The following is a 20,746-nucleotide window of genomic DNA, read 5'->3' on the forward strand; positions in this document are numbered from 1 at the left end:
GGGAACGTAAGTATCACCTGAGCAACTTTAAACTTAAAATGTTAAGCTATTTAAAAAAAAAAAAATCACATGTGAAATTGTGTGTACCAGAGTCACAGTTTGATATCAGTATATTGCACTGTGATAATCAGTTCATGGTGTATAGCCTATATCATGCTATCATAGAGAAGATATTTAGTATGGAATTAAAAGTAGAATGGATTTGTTTGATACTATCCTTTTGGAAAATAAAGAAGCCCAGTCATACATGTTAAAGGTCCCATATTATGAAAAACAGGTTTTCTCTGGTCTCTACACCTAAACTGGTCATCCCTGACCCTGTCAACTCCCAGAATGAGGAAAACAAGCGACTCCTGCATGGTCTCTGCAGCCACTCACTGGTACAACGGCACTCCTACAGGCTGTTCAGATTCAGCTCCCATTGTTACATAGCGAAAGGAGTCATTTGCATAGGCCGACCTCCTCTGCAAGATGATAGGAGATATCCGAGAGGCGGGCGTTTCGCTACACAGCGGGGAGAGCGCAGCTCGACTTCCCGGTTGTGGCGCTGGGTGATCCGGCTGGTGCTCCGTGAATAAATCCCGGTGCGGGTGAAGCTGGAGACAATCCTCCCTCTGTCTCACGGGCTCTGGTGCGTCTTCACTGCTGCCTCCGGTCCGACAGAACCCGGGGGCATGTGTCCGACAGATCGCTGTGCACGACAGTCTGGGTCTGGCCTGTTGCGTTTCATTTTTAATGACAATGTGTCGGCTACGGTTCGTGTTAGCTTGTATGTGTGTGCTAACCACTTCACATCGGACTGCTTCAGTAACGAGGGCCAGAACAAAGCTGGCTTTGCCTCGACACTGACCCTCATAAAAGGATCTGTCCCAACCATACGGGACCCAGCAACTTCACCTGAGCCACACAGGCGAGCCATAGTGATACATCCACGTAAACATTGGCGCATGCTGACGCTAGCGTAAGCAGCATCATCTCAATCTCTCTCCAAGTAGGCGATGTGAAATTGATGATAACAGTATAATATGGGATCTTTAAGGAAATGTAAGAAATATGGTTGCAAATCAAATAAAAACGAGCTGCAACTCACTGTATATACATATCTCACTTGTCAATATAGATAATCAATGTTCACTTGTCAATATAGATAATCAATGTGACAGTTTGAGTTTTTCAACAACAAAAAAAACATTTTTTGGTGCCATTTTCTCAAATGTGAAGCATTGATGATTTATGATGATAGTACACTGAATTGTTTGGTGACTTTGGGTTGTTGGTTTGCAAAACACTGTAGCCTATATTTGAACATATTAGGGATTATGTTTCAACATTATTCATACAAAACAAGTAGTCAATGAATTAAGTAAACAGATTAATTCGAGAATTAAATCCTTAGCCCCAGTAACTCCAGAGTTTTTGAGATAACGATTAGTTAATGTCTAATTTCCGAGGGGACCGTGAATGCAACGTTATGGGAGGGGCTTCTGAGTATCGGTTCGGTTGCTTCTTCGTCCGTTTAACTCCACAGCTGCTTGGAGAGCCGGAAGAGAGCGGGAGGGCGACACGGAGCTCTGTGATTTTTGAAAGCACACTCTCGGAAAGGTAAGCGAATATGATTAATTTCCTTTCATTACAAGTTTTATTTCTGCTAGCCACAGTTGGTAAAGCGAGTTAGAGGTATGACGGAAAAAGTAGCTCCAGAACGAAGTCGCGTCAATGAGCCGAGATACGACCAGCAGTTAAAACCTGTTACTTGTTGGGAAGTTTTTTTCACCCAGCAGAATGGCGGATGTGTTTAAAACGTCTAGTTGTTCGAAACATAAAGGAGAAACATAACTTATCGTGAGGGGGGCACACCTGTTTGTTCTTCCCGGTCGGAGATATGGATCATATCAGCATTCCTACCACACGAACCCAGCCCTGTCTCGACCCCATAAAATACTCCATTACCAAATGTAATCGTGTGGACTTCAGCTGTGGAGGCGGGCAGAGACGGCTTTACTCGCTATAAAACAAAAATAACTTCTTTCTCTTTGGAAACCTGTTAGCTCACTTCAGGGGAGTTTTCCTTTCTTTACTCTGGACAGGAATTATTGAGGACAAATATGAAAATCCCTTTTTAGGCTACCGAGCGAGTGGCCTTTTCCACTCGGGTGTATATCGTCGAAACGCCTGTCCTTTTTAAATAATTGTTAAAGCGTTTATGTCCCGAGGACATTCCTCCGTCCGAGTCACCACACCCTTGTTGTGCTGCTCGGCTCCCGTAGCGCAGACCCTCGTATCTCACGCAGGCTCGTCCCCTGTTAATTAGCTTGGCGTGGTCCATGCAACAAAAATGCACTACCGGTGTCTGAGACCTGTAAAACTAATGTCGTGCATGGGCGACTCCCATTTGTGTTTTGACACATACACACCCAGAGAGAGAGAGGTTGTTAAAGGGCAGACACATGCACGTAAGAAGAATGCTTAAAATATCTCCCTACGTCTTCCTAGGATCTCTGGTTGTATGCCTAATGTCTGCGTTTGTGTGGCTACTACAGGAGAAAGTATGATGTCATTGTAGCTGAACAGCTGACTGCTGACCAAGCGGTCTGCAGGTAATGGTCTCTAGTGGAAGTGATACCCACTGACGCACACAAAACGCACAGACGTGGACATCCTTGATCTAGACTGCATTTATGTGAAAGCAGAAGTCATGATATGTTATGTCATCGTCGGCACAGCACGGGACAACACTACGTTGATGAACGTCATGTAAAATCTGGGGTTTCTTTTACATTTTCTTACTGCTTGATTTGAACGTCTTCCAGGCTCTTGCCTTACAAGATGGGAGTTCATCATCAAATAATCAATGAATGAGCTTGTAAAATAAGAGCTGTTTGGACAAATACGAGTCAAAACAGGTTGATGAGTAAAACAGGTGTGTAATCGCCTGTCCTTGCATTCCTCTGATTCCATGTGTTTTTGTGTGTCTCAGATCATTATTATTGATGTTTCTGTTTAAATTGAATCTGCCAGACTAAATGTCCATCTGCCGTCCTCTTTGTTTGTTGTTTTCTGTTTACGCCCCTTGCGTCCCCTGGTAACCCCATGTTTAACATCACAGTATACATTGCAGAAGTTCCTTGCAAAAAAAATGAAATCTGAGAAATGACGAAGTTGAATATCTCTTATCATAGTGAAACATTTCTGACTTTGTGGTGCATAAACAAGAATGCTCAAATAAAATATTTCATGCATATCGTAGCAATAATTCAAGCTCATAGTTTTGAATCGAGACGCTGAGTATGTGTTATCAGGTAGCTTGCAAAAAGTGATGTCTTGGTATCTTTATATGTATACATATAACATATTCATATGTTTATAAAAGGCCAAAACAAACTTGATCAGGACATCCCATCCCCTATGACCCAAATATCATGCATTATACATTAAATATAAGACATCTCTAACTTGCATAGTCTCATTTTCTTCTTGTTGTATTGAGGTGATCTCAGAAGTCTTCATGGAAAGCTATTAGGGATCAACAGCTCCGTGTATGCCAGGATCGCAGGAGGTCATTTCACCCTGGTGTTCCTCACAATGTTCCCCTTGGCATGCTCTCTACCACTGACCCACGACTAGTAGTTTACTTGTCGCCTGCTGTAAGTGCCAGCCGAACCTCATGGATGGCCAATGTAGGAAGTTCCCCTCGGCAAATATTTAGGAAGCGGACAGGGGATTGCCCAAATGGTACTTATACCATCTTTCAGTCTCTTACTCATATTCTATGGGGAGTTGCTGGTTTGTGTATTTTTTTAAGAATCTTTCCATCAACAGTATTTCTCAAGGTGGCATTTAGTGAAAAGGAATTTCACTGCAGTTTCTAAACACAGTGCTTATCAGTTGTTTTAGTCATCTGACGGTGACCGGTAAACACGTCTGCATGGAAACATTGTCTGTAGGCTGTTGGGTATATCACCGCACAGACAGTAAGCAGATGACAAAATGGGGAGGGGGGTGGCTTTTTGCCTGGTGTTGCATTTTCAGGAAGTCCCTAAAAGGTCCATTTGAAAGCTAAACATTTCTTCCAAGTAACATTAGCAGCAGAGCCCTCAGGGACTTGTTCTGATAGCTGGCTCCATTTTGGATCCAGTTCCCCGGTTGGCAAAATACCCAGATTTGTTAAGCTGAGGTGCTTACCGATCTCTTATTTTATCTTTCCTCACTATTCTGTCAGCAACGAGCTAAATGGAAAACACGTAGGCATCAGTCTTTGTATTTGCTGGTTGAAACGACAAACGCCACAATCAGTTGTAGCGTTGATTCTGTAACGACTACAATGAAAAGATTGGCTGTTCTCTGATTAATGTGCTCTCTGCAGCTGGTGTCTGCGTTCAGCCAATGATTGTTTGTTATAAGACACAGAACTCTCTGTAGTGCCACTGTACGATGACTGTGATGGGACTGTTTGTTTTTGTTGTTCAGGAAGGACTAACAGGAATAACAAAGTCTTCCCTAGAGAAGTAATTTAACTCATCATCTCACATCAATGTAAGCACTTAGTTGCAGCCAAAGGTAAACCCTAATAAGATAAAGGGTTTGAAAGGATTTGGGTTTGTTACTGCATTTGAATACTATTAAAATTCTGTCGAACACCATCCGAAACGCTGCAGCGATTCACGTAGCTGTAAGGCCGGTGGACTCGAGGGATGAGATAAGCTGTCAGTGTTGGGTGGTGGGGCTTCAATCCTGACTGCATACATATGTGTCAGCTTTGGCTTTGGTTTGTGAGAGTCGCAAAGGAGGAATGCAGCACCCTAAGGATACAGAGCAGTAGCTCCCTGATGGTGACATCACACTGCAACACAGGAAGCGAGAGCAAAAAAGAAAAGGATTAGACGAGGATGGAGTGAGAGCAAGAGACTGGAGGATGGGTGGGAGAGAGGGGGCGAAAGGAACAAATAGAGTAAAAAAACATGGAGGAAAAAAACATATTTCACACACATAGAAATATATTTCTGATTTCTAACCAAACCTGGATTAGCTCTGTTCCCAATTCATCCATGTATTCATTTTGTACTCATGGAATATTAATCAAAGACTGTTTTAAGTTCCTCCATATCTGTTGCTTGTGTATAACATGCTCATGTTCTAGTTTGGACCACCACATCTCTCCTTCCTCCCCTGCCTCCATCTATCTGACTTTTCTGTCCGTTTGTACTGCAAGCGGAGGCTCAGGGGCGGATGAAAGGATAATTCTGTGTGATATTTCTCTCTTTCGTCCTCCGCACTGAGCAGAGCTGTGCGCTCTGTGATAAATTGGGCCGGGGGAGTCTCAATGGCTCTGTCCTATTTTGGGTTCCAGCTAGGTTCTCTGACTTTAGCTGCTTCCCCGGCCTGGATCCGAGTAGCTACTTCTGGTCTCAAGTTTGATTCAACCTTCAAAATGTGAATTTCTCAACAAGCATTTCTCTAATTCAACCTCAGGCTAAAAGTTGTTGTGTGTGTCTAAGGAGAGATGGTATACCTTGATGTAATGCAGCAGTATTTTGTGGGTACATCCTAATGTTTTTTGCATCCCAAGTTGCAGAGTTTGATCCAGTATATATTATATTTTAGTAATATTTCCCTACATTTTACTGCTTCACAGTGCAAACATAGAGTGCTGTATTCGTTTTAATGTGGACTTACTGAAGGCTGAGTATGTTTGTCAACTAAATGGCTCTGCATTAAGCACCTCCCTAAATGGTTTCCTCTAAGGGGGAAGCACTGATTTATGGATCAGTCTGTTTACGGGTCTTATAGGAGAGTATTACTGCATATGTGGGGGGGAAAATCTGTGTAAAGCCTTTTATGGCTCCATAGAGAGCTGCCTTTGATCTCATGGATTTGAAATTTGATAGTTGGAAAAGGTCTAGGGTGTAGAGTTGGAAATATGTGAGCTTATCAGACCTCTGTAGCATAGCACCCAAATCTCACACTGTTGGAGTTGCATTGTGGGTAATGTAGGCGCCATCTTTTGTCAAGGAAGAAGCATGCATGATTGTGATAAGTAATGTCAGTTTCGGGTAGTTTGGCTTTTGAGGGTTAGGGTTAGCTCAACAACAATCAACCGGTAACTAACTGGTTAAATATGAAGAGGGGAAAATACACAAAATCATTTGCAATACAAGAGGCGTTTCCTTTTTAGACCGGCTGCATTTTGATTAGGTCATCATTGGTGACTCAAAGCAATCTGCCACCAATCGGCCAATATTTGTTCTGAGTAGTTTGATCGGTGGTCTCTATTGAGACAGAAGAGCCTATCAGGTGACACATTGATTCTTATCAGGTGACACATTGATTCTTATCAGGTGACACATTGATTCTGGATTGTTTTCAATACTCATTTGCCTACTCTCTCACCTGCTCATTAGATGGCACTGGGAGCAACACAACCAATGAATAACTTCACTAGGTGTGATGCATCAATGTTGACGTTTGATATTTTTTAAACTGCCCGTTGTGACTCTAACAGCGTTAATACCAATTCATGGTTTCCTGGTACACATGGACTGTATGTTTTCTGCGCTCTATCTATGTACTGTATTCCCCGTCATCTGTCCTATCCTTGTTCAGCAGTTGCATACCGTGTCAGAAATTATGGAAAAAAGCTGACACAATTTCAAACTAATAAGTTGCAGAGTAATGAAAACAACAATGTTTTGAAAATATTTCCATAATCTTTTGCAGATGGAGAAGAGTTAGTGTTACAATGTTGGTGGAAACTAGTTGCTGCAGTTTTTCATCATGACTGTTACCGAAGCTGGTTTTCATGTATAATCAAGTTCTCAGCATTTCAACCAGGAGACTGAGTGAGAGATGCTGTTGGAGGGAGGGATGTTATGTGTTCAGGAGAAGGGGTGAGGGTTGTTGAAAGTGGGTGAGACATTCCTCAAAGCTTACGTCCTCCCACAGTCAGACAGGGTTTGATTGTGAGCATTCAGTAACCCGTTATTAATCATTGCATGGAATGTTATTTCCTGCTTTGACTGATAAGTGTGTCAATACCTGAACTCTTAACACTTTGTTAATATTTGTCTGTAACAACAGAAACTCTTTGTTCAGAAATCACCTGTATGTAAGGATGGGACCATAAAGGAGTTTTATCGCGCATCTGGGTTTAAAAACACTCACAATTATCAATCGTGGTTCATTTCCAATATCGGGATTAGGGCTGCACGATATAGAGGAGTGCATCTGCATAGAAAAATAAAAATAATAAGAAAAGAAAAAGCTGAAAAATTGCTTCTTCTTTTTTTGAGTGCCAACCATACTTTCTTGAACTTTAAAGCTGTCCAATTGGTTTCAACACACCAAAAACAAATGCAGGTGAGCGCTGTGACTACTCTTCTGAAGTGAATTTGGAGGGGGAAATAAGGTAGTTTAATACACTGGTTGACTCACCATGACACCATTGTATTTATCCATCTAACTCAATCCAGTGTCATGATATGAAATATGCATGTGAAATTATCCATAAAATGAAGGGTGGTGTCTAGAAGTGATCCAGGGTATTACAGGAGGCTATATCTCTGTACTCCAGGTTAAAACAGAGCATTCAAATAAGGAAGCTTCATTATCACATTAGGTAATTAATGAGACAAAATTTTACATTTTATTCAACAATTAAAACCTCTTTTTTGTAAATGGCAGTAGTAAACATCTTTTTTAACAAAATTATATAAATAAAAGAGCAGCTATACACTGTTCTGTTTAAAGAAACTTCCCAAGGACTTCTTGGCTTTCTTTGCAGCTTGATGTCTCCTGGCATTCCAACATCATGTGTGAGTGTGACGTCACTCTGGCCTTGACTTGGGGCTTGTTGTGTGCACTGATGAAGTCCATGAACAAGATGCCATATCTAGCAGCTTCTGAGTAGCTTCATCTTTATATTTCTCGTTGATGTAGTTCAATAACTCGTTCTTTGGCTTCTTGCTCAGGTCTGTGTCTTCCTCTTGCATTAGAAGCATTGAAGTGTTGAAGAGCTGAAGAACTGGCCTTACATAGGAGACACTAACGTAGTCTTCCCCTGAAAGTGCATCTGTGAAGTCCAGCAGTCAGCCCAGTGACTTGCTGACAGATTCCAGGACATCTATATCTTGCCAGGTTGGAATTAGATGCCGCACCTTCTTGTCCACAGACGGGACCTGAGTTAAAGCCTTCTGCTGCTCTCCTGCTAATCATCATTTGTCTGGAGCCCCATCTTGTTGGGAATGGGGAATGTGACAGTACATTGAGTTCCTTCTGGGCTTTTCACGAGCAGCTCTGGCCTTCCAGCTGTGAGAGAAGTGACACACCAGCTTCTTGCAGACACCTGCAGCACGGTCGAAGCGTCCATCCTTTTTCGCTGCATTTTCTAAGGGAAAAAACAAAACAAAGTACACATTTAATATTATACACATGTATATTTTGAACAATAGAGTGTGCATAAAACTTTTTCCAACTGATTAAACTATAGGTTATTTACATTACATTTAGGTCATTTAGCAGACGCTTTTGTCCAAAGCGACTTACAATAAGTACATTTGTCAAAAGAAGGAAACAAAGAAACCACAACGTATCATTGCCGATAAAGTAAGAGCCAAAAATAGAACAAGTGTTAGGTCCTCATCTGAGTAAAGTAGTACTTCAAGAGCGATCAGAGTGCTATAGGTAAGGTTTTTTTTTTGGGGGGGGGGGGGGGGGTGTTAGTGGGTCATGCTATGTAGAGTCGAGGTGAAGGTTGTGTAAAGTTTCAGCATGCTCTCTTTCCATGTTTTAAAGATCTATGAAAATCCATTAATTCTCAAAGAATATAACTTGTGTCTCATGAGTTTTACATTAGTGGTGTGCCCTCCAGTTTGAAATTAGTGTTCCTTTAACAATGAATTGCTTATAAAGTTACATTTATTAAACTGATTAAACTTAACAACCTGTCCTGAAATACAACAGTTTTCTTAAGTAAAACAGCTTAGTTAATCTAGCAAGGGCATAACTTACCAACTGCAACATGCAGTCTGAGGCCAAAGCACTGCAGCCTGGTCCACTTGGTGAGGGTGGCAGCCTTCACCATGTTCGCCGCATTGTCTGTTGTTATACAACTCATCTCTCATCTAGGCCCCAAGCAGCCAACGCTTCTCTCATCCCCAATGCGATGTTCTCACTTGTATGATCCTCCGGGAAAAATGTTGTTTGCAAACAGCGACTTCTCAGTTGGAAGTCCTCAGTAATGAAGGGGACGGTCAGACTTATGTAGGGCTCCGTTGTCTGGCTGGACCACAAGTCTGTTGTAGCTAGAGCTGTGTTGAAAAAATCGATTTTCCGATTTTTAATCGATTCGCATATTAATGACCGATTATCGATTCGTACGTCCAAAGATCGATTTTTTTTTCCTTTTTTTTTTTTTTTCTTTTAATGTGAGACAATACAATAAACCACCGAGTGATACAAGACATACTTGAGAACACAAGACATAAACAGACAGTCACATATGATTGATTTTTTTTAATTAAAATTATTTTCTACATTTCCCGCATCACTAAATTCACGCAGGCGCGCTCACTAAATTCACGCAGGCGAGCTCGGTCTAAAAATAACTCGAAAACAATCATGGCGTCGGACAGTGATGGTGACGTTAGCCGAAACGGTTCAAATACATTTTTCATTTTTAATAACATTAACCCCCGGATCGAATCGAAATCGAATCGGAAATCAGATCAAAATCGGATCGAATCGGATGGAATCTGAGAAAATCGGAAAAAATCGATTCTGAAACTTAAAAATCGGAATCGAATTGATTCTTGAAATTTTAATCGAAACCCAGCTCTAGTTGTAGCTGCATAATATTCCACAGCTCTGTTTCAATTTTTGCCTTGCATTTCTCGTACAGCTCTGGGATGGCAACTTGAGGGAAAATAGGTGCGAGATGGTATTACTTACCACTTGTCAAGCGACTGGATCATGTTTTTAAAACCCTCTTTGGTAACTGTGTAAATTGGTACATGTCTTTCACGAGGTGAAAAGTTCTCGCATCAGTCGGAACCTTTCTCATGTGGTGCAACACTGGCAAAGGCATCCAAAATAGTTTTTTGCTTTGTGGCGCTGATTTAAATGGTCAAACAAATCATATGTGTTGCCTCGTGTTGTGGCATCAACTGCAAGGCACTGTTGACAACCCACCTGTTATTGGCCAACATCATCCTTTTTGTAGCTGAAATAATTCCATAGAACTGACGTTGCTTTTTTTTGCAACCAAATCTTAATTTTCTGTGTGTTTCTCCTGTAACTCGCTCATTTTCAGGTTGTGATCGACGACTAGCGGGGGCGGGGCCTGCTTTGGTTGTTTGATAACCTGATCAAGAAAAAATGGAGCCTGATTTAAAAAAAAAAAATGCGTTTATCTTTTATTTAGGGAGACGATGTTATTCACACAATCATCACAAGATTATTTGATTGTTTCTCGCTAAAAAGGATGTTCAATGTGTGGGGAATTATTTATTAACTGGTGGTCTGAAGGTCTGCTGAGCATCTGAAAGCCTATTAGTTTATCTCTAATAATTCTATATTTGAATTGCTCTGTCCTTATTCAGTAACTTCTGGTAGCATCTTTAGCTAAGGTTATGTTGGGTCTACTGCACTGAATTCACTCACCTTCATTCAGTACAGTACAGAAGTCACACAACAGTTTCCCAGCCTGTTTTATACATTTTTGAATATAAAGCATTATGTTTTTATCAATAGTATATCTGAATATCTAGTTTTTAGCTGTTTTACTAAATGAGAACCAATACAGTGTTTTTAAGAAGTAATGGTGAATATTTTGGTTCCAAAAAAATGCGTTTGTTGTGCTTATGGGCATGGTTATTGCTGGCCTCCAGGGATGTGATTGTTTTGGGGTTTTTTTTGCTATTGTTGCCCCCCACCGCTTCTAATGAACACGACTGGCTAATGTGTAACGAATGCGGGGGAGGCTCAAAGCCAGCCAGGGAGAAATGAGCATCTGTGCTGCATGTGTGGGGAATGAGAACTTTGTCCTTTGCTACCCCACAGGGCCAAACATTACGCAAGGAAGGAAAATCATCCTGAGACACGTGTGAACACGCAGGCTCCTATACTCCTACACTGTGTGTGTGTGTGTGTGTTTGTTCGCCAGTTATATTTTCATGTGGCTGGCTTGGTCTATGGCTCGCCGTCCAATTCACTGCTGCTTCTGTGAGCAATTAAACACCACCAGGATTGAATTATTTAACTTAACAATAAGTGTATTTGGACTGCTTTTTTTCCACTTTAAAAATGTTTCACCAAATGCTGACACAGGCCTACTTACACAAGATCCAGGCCACACTTAATTATTGATTGTTGAATACACCAGAAAGTGTCATAATACAAACGCAAATGGCAAAACAATGAAGGCTGCAGGTTGTAAGCTGATATTCTTGGATGCATTTAAATGTGTCATTAATGCGGTCTTTTTGTCGTATGAATAATAACATTAAGGTATCATTTTTAAATTTGAGTTGAACTCACTTAAAGGCATGAAATCCCCTCACACAGTGTAACTGTGATTCATCAGATTCTTGTGAACATGAAAATGCCACAGTCCAGAGCTGTCTGATTCCAAGGAAAAGGAGACAGGAGCAGTTGTGTAGGACCAGGTGACGTCACCATGACTACTTACTCTTCTTAGATACAATCTATGTGTTCCTCCTTGTGCTAATAGAGCTCATTTGAACTGACCCTGAGGGGAGAAACTCCAGGAGGGTTATTGTGGGAAAATTACAAAATGGGTGAATTCCAGATGTCCTTCCTGTGGCTCATTTTCTTCCCTCCGTCACTGCTGTTTATGTCTTACCAGGAAGGAAGCGAGGAAGACGGAACGAGAACAGAAATGGCGTAGGAAAATCCACAAAGCACATTAAGCACCTGCAGATGTTCACCTAACAGAGGATGACTGCTGGGTGAACCTGAGCTGCCAGCAGGAATAACATACGAATGGATGGTTCATGAGTTAATGATAAAATGAAACCAATGACTAATGTAACTAGTCCACGTCTGCCAGCATAACAGCTGGTGTCTCACCACAACACTGCCTGGCATGTTTTTCTTACACCTAAATATATGGAGACGTGTATTGATTCATTGACATGTTAGTTTGTTCGTTTCTTTGATTTATTATTATACATGTTTACATCCCCGCGTTGCATCGTATCACTGTTAAAGTGTATTGTTTCATGCCACATTTTAAGAGGCGGCACATCAGCTCCTATTTAGGGAAGAAGTCCTTGGAGTGTGTGTTCCCGTCCTTGTACTGGCACAGCGTGTGCACACACATTAGTGCAAAGGAAAGGGGCCATTATCCCCACTAAGCACCATGTGCTGCCAGTAGCACAGTAGGCAGCATGCTGTGAGAGCTATCATCGTAAATAAGCTGCATTATTTTGTAACGCACAAGATCTGCAGCACTAACACTGCTCTCTGAAGCTTTCTTGGGCTGCACGGTAGCTTCCAGTCGTTTGTGTGTGTGTGTTTGCCTCTTTCCTTCTGGCAGTGACAGTATGATGTATGGAGGAGCAGCAGCCTGCTATCACTAGGAACAGGTGGCTCTCTCCAGAGAGAAACTGACAACACACTGGCCTGATTTAATGCGTGAGAGAGAAGAAAGCTAACTGAACAATTGCCTTTTGATTCTTGCGGTGAAAACGGTAGCCGAGGCCAATGCAAGCTGAGAGAATCAAATGAAGTATGTGGAGATGCACATTTCATTGTAGAACATGCCCAAATACCTGGGCTAATGTTCTTTTTTTTTTTTTTTAAACTAAAAGAAAAACAGAGCTAATGAAAATCAAATTCATGCCCGGTGTCTCTAAATGCCAGAGCAAATAGTTTTGGTCACCATGTTGCCTGTAAGAACTGAATTGGCTTTAGTTTCTGTGGATATCTGTTATTAACAGGACCTTGGGCCTTGGGTGACTAGTATACCTGCTGGGTTTGATGAACTGATGATGATTATGATGGAAGTAATTTGAACAAGTGTTACTTCTTTTTCTTTTTTAACTTGCAATATATGATTTTTGGTCACTTTGCACAAACTGTTGTAAAAGTATTATTATAGCTTAAAATAAAATCCTTAATAATTACGGGTATATTTATTCACAATTCATCAGCTGAGATTTGGATGTGTGATTGCAGAGGAGATCTTCATTATAGTGCAGATCTTAGATGTGTGAACGCTGATGTGACGCTGAATGCTCGCTCTCTCTTTCTCTTTCTCTTTCTCTGGAAAGCCATGTTTCATACACATCTTTCAAGCAAAGTGAATAAGAGAGGATTGTGTGCTATACAGAGGGGTCAACAAAAACCAGTAAGAGCTGTAGATCACAGGGACATAGAGTTGACACATTAAGGATCATTTTTAATGCGTCTGTCAGAGGCCGTGCATGTGCAGCAGCGCCTTAGAGCACTGCTTTTCCCACTGCTTTCCCAGACCAGCGCTGAACTTTGTTTTTCACCTCACACACAGGAAAGGGAAAAGGGTGCGGCTCTAAAACAGACTTCGATCATCTTTTTCTATTTCTCCCTCGTTCTCTCACTCTGGCTATTTTACCAGATTGTTTGGTTCATTCCCATGCATCTCTGTTCTGAATCTCATGACTAACTGAAGTGTATTCTGTTTGTAGATGGCAGCCATCAGGAAAAAGTTGGTGATCGTCGGGGATGGTGCATGTGGAAAGACCTGTCTGCTCATCGTCTTCAGTAAGGACCAGTTCCCTGAGGTCTACGTCCCCACTGTGTTTGAGAACTACATCGCCGACATTGAAGTTGACGGCAAACAGGTACTTAATGTTTAAAATGTAACTTTTTATTTGTTTTGGTTAGATGATTCTGAATATTTACCAGTATGGGAAGTTAACTAACAGTGATGTTGTTTCTGACATGTTACTTTACAGAATAAAATTAACAACAGATGCACTTTTGAAATATAACTCATTGGGAATCACTGGTTTTATATTAAAAATCACTTGTCTTGTGAGAGTCTTGTTGGGGCTCCTTGTCACGTTTCAGATGTCTGAGCCAAAGAACCATTTTCCTTTTGAAACTGAAACAATGGATCTCATCTGAATTACTGTCTAAAGCCTAAATGGGTCATATTATCTCATATTTATAAAGAAGCAGAAATTAGAGGAAATTCAATCTCATCTCATGACCTGAAATGCATATAAATACCTTTTGGTGCGGCCCAACCTCTAGGTTGGACATCACTATCTGGTTGTGATTTAAACTAGCTCAAACTAGATTCTCCCCGACGAGCTACAACAGCACATGCTCTTTACACATTGTTCCATCAGTATGAACAGTCTAATCATGTAATATACAATTTTATATATATATATATATATATATATATATATATATATATATATATATATATATATATATATATATATATAGTCACATGCCACTTTACTGCAGAACAAGCACTTTTACTTCTTATACTGTAACTACATTTAGCTGATTATAATGAGGACTTTCACTTGAGTGAAGTACTTCTTGAGCCACTGATAATTGAAGGCATCCCTCAGAATAGTTTATGGGTTTATGTGACACTAAAACTGCTGCTGTAGTGTTAAAAATGTGACCTTGTTGGCTCTGCTGGTTGAGAACCACGTGCCATCAAGACCGATGGGGATAAGTGCGTATTGTTAGCAAATCCTTGGGTCTCTTCATTGTTATATAGCGACAGACCTCCAGCCAACAACAGGAAATGGATCAGTGCCACCTTCCTGCCCAGTGTTGAAACCCCCCACCTCATGCATCATGACTAATGTCCCATTTCCTGTCCTGGTTTCCTGTGCGGTGTAATACAAAGTTGACTGTACACCCAGCCTCTCAACTGGTAGACAGGTTAAAAAAAAAGCTGTATTTGGTGCAGTGAAACATTATTTATGTCACAGTTCAGCATACGACTTCCCACTCCTTATCGTTCTTTGAATGTATTTAGTTGTTCCAACAGCCAGGAAGAAGAATGGGCTGGAAAGAGGAGTTCGGATAAGATGTGTGTCAGTTAAATAAACAGGCGAGGCTGACTCCTGAGAGACATCTAGTGGTAAAAGAGTTAAAAAGCAGCAGAAATGGACACATGTTTGTCATGACAGAGGATCTGGTACAGCACAGCCCACTGTCTCAGATATATGGGAAAGTCCAGAAGGTACCAGCCAGTCTAGTAGCTTGTCGGCCAACAAGCAAGACGTGAGTGCATGGAGAGGTCAAGAAAGTCTGCTGACATATAGTTCCTCTTGCTTCTTCCTCCCCGGTCGTCAGCTGTATCAGGTTCTCCAGCTGTGATTGTAATGTGGGTGAGGTAACTAGGAATAAATGAGCAGCATGCAGGAGAAACTCTGCAAAGATTACATTCAGAGCTAACGGACTACAGCCATTTAGGAGGTCAGAGTCGTGCATGGGGCTTTGGGGTAATCCATGTGCTACAGACTCAACTCAACTGTTTTTTTGCTGGGTATTTATTGTATCTGGAGCAGGTCAGGCACTCTGGGACTGCTATCGGTTTGATTAACAGTTTAAGAATGTCCTGTGGGAGCCATTTCCACCCTTGGGAGTTGCTTTTTAGGCTTGATAGGAATTCATTTTTCTAAGTCACTCTGTTCTTGTTGCCCGTGTTCTCTTCGTCTCTCACTATCCCCTTCTTCATCCTACTGTCGACGAAGTGTAATATTTTACTGAATAGTGTAACTTCAAATGCATCACAGGTTCTTTGTCTCCTCTTTCTCAGGTGGAGTTAGCGTTGTGGGATACAGCCGGCCAGGAAGACTATGACAGACTGAGGCCTCTCTCCTACCCTGACACAGATGTTATCCTCATGTGCTTCTCCATAGATAGCCCCGACAGTTTAGGTAAGGCTGCAAAGCAATTGCTTACCCTCTCGAATACGACATTTAAGAAAACTGTTGTGTCCCATTAAAGTGAAAACTCTGCAGCAGGGTGACCTGAGAGATTTTGACATAGAAATAACCTGATTTAAGATATTTTATAAAAACACAATGTGTGTTTTCCTCAGTTTTTCATACAGAATTTAATTAGTTTTAAGCAACTGTAAGGAAACTAGACAGTGCATATATAGTATGGATTCAATCCACAAAAAGAGAATACAAAGATGGATACTGAGCTTACATGCCACACTGATGCACCATATTGCTAAACAAGGACCCGGTAAGGAGTTCACACCCAGTGTTGAGAGCCATTTGCATTGAAAAAGCAATAATCAATAATATTTTTTGTATAGATGCAGGAGGGCATTTTGTCAAATCTTCCATTAAATGTTCTCATTTTCTGTCTGGCTCTTCTGTCGGTGGTATAGGTTTTCCCCTTCAGATAATTTATGTATTTTCCATTACTCCCTGTTTACTGCCTCTGTACAGACATAATGCAATTAATGATCCATTTTATGAAAACTGAATGCTCATTCAGATGGTGTCTCCATGAGTATGATTAAATGATTGGTGTTGTAATTAATCCTGATGCTGCCATCAAGACATCACAGTTAGCCATTAATCAGCTCTCCTGTTCTGCTTTAGTCGATAGATTAAGTAATTTCACATTTTAGACGACTTCTCAACTATAGCAATTTGAATAAATATATGCTGTAACTTGGATACAGTAGAAAAGTACATTTCAAAGTCGAGTAGAAGTGAATTGAACAGCGTGTAGTTTGAGTATCAAAGATTGACCTTTTGTTCAATTCACTTGTTTCCAAATTGGAACCTGATAAACAACCTTGCTGCTATTGTCGTGTGGAGATCAAGATTATGACAGCATTTTCTGGAAGCTGACGCAGATCTCATGTATTTCAGTCTACGATCGGAGCGTTCTTGGCACTCGAACAGCAAAGCAATCAGATGAAGAAAATGTCTTGTTCAGTGAGACTTCAGCCCCGGGGCTTTCTCCCACCGTGTTCTTGATATGGGCACTGCCACAGATGGCATGCCTGCTCTATCACAGTATGGCCTCTCCTTCCCCACAGAGCAGGCATTTTGGCTAGCAGGCCGGGCCATCTATCAGGGAGGAATCAGTGACCTCTTGATGTTTATGTCTGTATAGTCACAAGGGAAACGGCAAGGGCCCTCCCAACTGTCCTTGTAGGGGGAAAAGTCTGGAATTTGTTCTGCAGGGACTTGACTTGTTTTTTTATTTATTTATTTTTTCATGCTTGTAGAGAACATTCCCGAGAAATGGACGCCTGAAGTGAAACACTTTTGCCCCAACGTCCCGATCATCCTTGTGGGTAACAAGAAGGACCTGAGGAACGATGATCACACACGCAGGGAGCTGGCCAAGATGAAACAGGTGTGTGTGTGTGGGTGTCAGTACCAGAAATATTCCCAATACTACAAATAAAAGTATTCAAACTTCAGTAAAATGTACGTATTATCAGCCAAATGTATTTAAAGTTTGAAAAATATATTATAAAAATGTATTTATTGTGCCAGTGTTTTACAAGTTTCTGGATGAATGTATGTTTCATTTACTGCTGTATACTGTATGTTAAATGTGTATATACACAATTTTAACATGTGTGTGTGTATATACTGTTGGATAATTTAATCTCCAGCAATGCATCATAGTCCATAAGATCCTGTGTTTCTCCTGTGAGAACCACTTATCCCTAAAAAGTCAACTTTTTCAAGAGTTCAGAAAAACAGCCGTTTCCAGCTTTGTGACGATGCTTTTTCCAGCCAAGCCAGGAGGGATTTCAAATAGTTTATTTACTTTATAAGCTGGAGAATTTGCTCAACCAATAAAATAACTATTCATTCTTCAGTTTATCACAAGAATTGAAAATCACTAAATCTTATAATCTGAAAAGTTACTAAAGCTTTCAGACAAATGTAGTGGAGTAAAATATTTGCCTCCTGAGATGTAGTGAAGTATAAAGTTGCATAAAGGGAAGTACCTTGAATTAAGTAGAGTACGTCAGTGAATGTACTTGGTAACATTCTACCAGTGCCTGAAACAAATCTCCCTGTTGAATATGTGCACCCACAGCGTCATGTTAACCCAGCGTCTGCACATTTAACCTACAGGAGCCCGTTAAGTCCGAGGAGGGCAGAGACATGGCCAACCGCATCAGTGCCTTTGGCTACCTGGAGTGCTCCGCCAAGACCAAGGACGGTGTGCGGGAGGTGTTCGAGATGGCCACCAGAGCAGCGCTGCAGGTCCGCAAGCGCAAAAAGAGGGGCGGCTGCCAGCTACTGTGAAGGGTCCATTGGCCAATCAGCACCTGAGGGAGGATTGCGTCCTGATACACAGAGCAAACCTAGAGAAACCTTAAATCGACGGCTTCCGTGGACTATAATTACTTCACAGATGCAGAAATGCCACAGGAGAATATGAAAGACTGACACACCTGTTTAAAAGCAAAACAAATCAGCCTTTTTTTTAAATATTTCCCCTGCTACTCGCTCACTTTTGTTTCTGTTCATCTTTTTCTTCTTCCCTCCACCAGCACACTAGCCTGTTTGTGTGAAGGACCTGTCCTTCCCCCTATATGAATGTATGTTTGTATTTATATGTGCATATACTTTACAAATATATCAAGTCTGTGTTATGTTTACAGAGAAGGGTCTTGTCTCTCACATGTCCACTGAATGGCAAGACGGTTTTAAGATTTGATTTAATAGTATGGAGCCCCGGCTTTTCTTCAACATGCACATTCAGACTGTCTTCTTATACATCAGTTTCAGTCACAATCCACCTTTTGTGTCACACCACTATTAATTATTCACCTTTTTAAAGTCATTTTTCACCTGGGTGCTGAGTCAGCAGAGCTCCACTTCCCCCCCAACTTTGTCTTCTGGCATAAAGGACTAAATTTAGAGCCTGTTCTCTCTGCATGAATCCACTGAAACCCACAAACTGAGAGCAGCGGTGACCATTTGTGTGGAGAGGCTTTGAACTGCACCTTGCCCTAACTCTCTTCCATGGCGACGCTTAAACCCACAATGGAGACAGTGGTCTATTGTCATGGACACAATGCTCAGTCATGCTCACGCTGGCTCAGAGTCCGGCTGACTTGCCTTCACCAAGACGTCACCATTGCCTCCCTCCAAACAAGCCTCCTGTCTGAACTCTGTACTATTCTGTGCTCAGATCCAGTAAACAGTCATTCTGCATCACTGTGTACTGAATCTACAATGGATGCACACTGTATTCAGCCATGTTAATATCCAGACAGACTTATTCTGTGCATAAAGGTTTTAATAAAATCTCCGATCGACAGCTCAGATGTCATTACCAATGTGCCATCTCCTCAGTTTGGCTCACCGGATCAGTAGCTCTCTTGGTTATTTGAAATCGGGGCTTTGTTATTGCATAAGAGGCCTTTATTTCACACGACACACAAAGGCCTTCCTGGAAATGTGATTGGAATAACTGAGTAGCAAGTGTAGGGTCAAAATATTTATCTTTAAAGATCATGGATATGTCCGAGTACAACAGAGGTAAAACGGTCAAGTTTATTATTGTTTTACACCAGAGTGCCATTCACTGAGGAGTTGCAGAAGAAATCGTTGAGAATTGTAATGAAAGTTCTGTGATACAACTCTTTCTGTATCCTGACTAAAGCAACGAGATGCATGCTGTACACATACATGTCCCATCATGAACGCGCCCGCCACACACGATAAGTACATTTAATGGTCCCTACATTGATCTTGCTGCCATCATATAAGCTACAACTGGTTATCTTTTTGTCCAGTAAATTCAGATCCGTAGAGATTGGAATGTTGCGGGCTTGGGCTAATTTCTGGACAGTGCCTCTGTCTGTAATGTTAAACACCATAGTTCTAGAGAAAATGTTGATGTTGATGACGCTTTACAAACAGGAGTGGGATGTGTTAAACGTCTGGATGAGACAAACATGTTATTAAAGTATTTTTGAAATGCTACGTAATCTTAACTGGTTTGGTTGAGCTTGCTTTTTTAAAGGAAATTACTTTTTTCTTTTAGCATATTTTATGGATATACAGTCAAAATAGACCATAAATGTTTTGTATTGTGTAATATTGATTTCAAAAGATACACTTCCATCCATCCATCATCTACCGCTTTATCCTGTAATCAGCCTTGCGGGGGGGGGGGGGGGGGGGGGGTGGCTGGAGCGATCCCAGCTGAATTTAAGAACTTTAACTTTTTGTTTCTCACAAACATGAGTGTTGACTGTGGGTGGTTAATTTTAGATTTCAGCACTTGATGTAGCGTATCACTTTGAGGTGGGGGGTACATCTACATGTTTCTAAAAGAGCAGTAATTATTGAGTTAAGTTCAAATAGATCAATAACAACCCTGAGACTGATATTTCTATTTGGTAAAAATAGATTAGATAATATGATTTTTGAATTAAAGATTGGTTTCAGGGCTTCTTCTGCTAGCACCTGAAGACAACGCATTTTTTTTCTCCCGTCGCTGTTTTCAATAAAACTAACTGTCGTCACATTTACTCAATTTGGCTAGTTTGGGCTTTGCCAAGCAAAGTAGCAGCGGGAGTGAAGTGTGATTGACAGATGACGTGATGTCACAATCATATCAGAGTTTCTATTGGACAAAAGTTAACGTGGATGGGAGTCATGGACACAATATGCTTGTTTTAGTGGCGCAATTGGTCCCCATCTGTAGATAGGAATTATTTAATGATCCAGCACAATTTTGTAATTTATAGTGAATTATTTCACAAACC

General features: G+C 41.1%; 1 protein-coding gene across 1 annotated transcript; it reads left to right on the forward strand.

The window, feature by feature from the left end:
- Window positions 1-1,474: 1,474 nt before the first annotated feature.
- LOC311016751 (rho-related GTP-binding protein RhoA-D) lies at window positions 1,475-19,954 on the forward strand. The gene is made up of 5 exons (XM_084014673.1): window positions 1,475-1,602; window positions 13,680-13,835; window positions 15,788-15,908; window positions 17,228-17,358; window positions 18,096-19,954. Exons 2-5 carry the CDS (start codon window positions 13,680-13,682, stop codon window positions 18,267-18,269), a joined length of 582 nt encoding a protein of 193 aa, XP_083870799.1. The 5' UTR covers window positions 1,475-1,602; the 3' UTR covers window positions 18,270-19,954.
- The last annotated feature ends 792 nt before the right edge of the window (window positions 19,955-20,746 follow it).

This window comes from Eutrigla gurnardus, assembly GCF_963514095.1.
Source record: "Eutrigla gurnardus genome assembly, chromosome: 8".
NCBI classification, from domain to species: domain Eukaryota; kingdom Metazoa; phylum Chordata; class Actinopteri; order Perciformes; family Triglidae; genus Eutrigla; species Eutrigla gurnardus.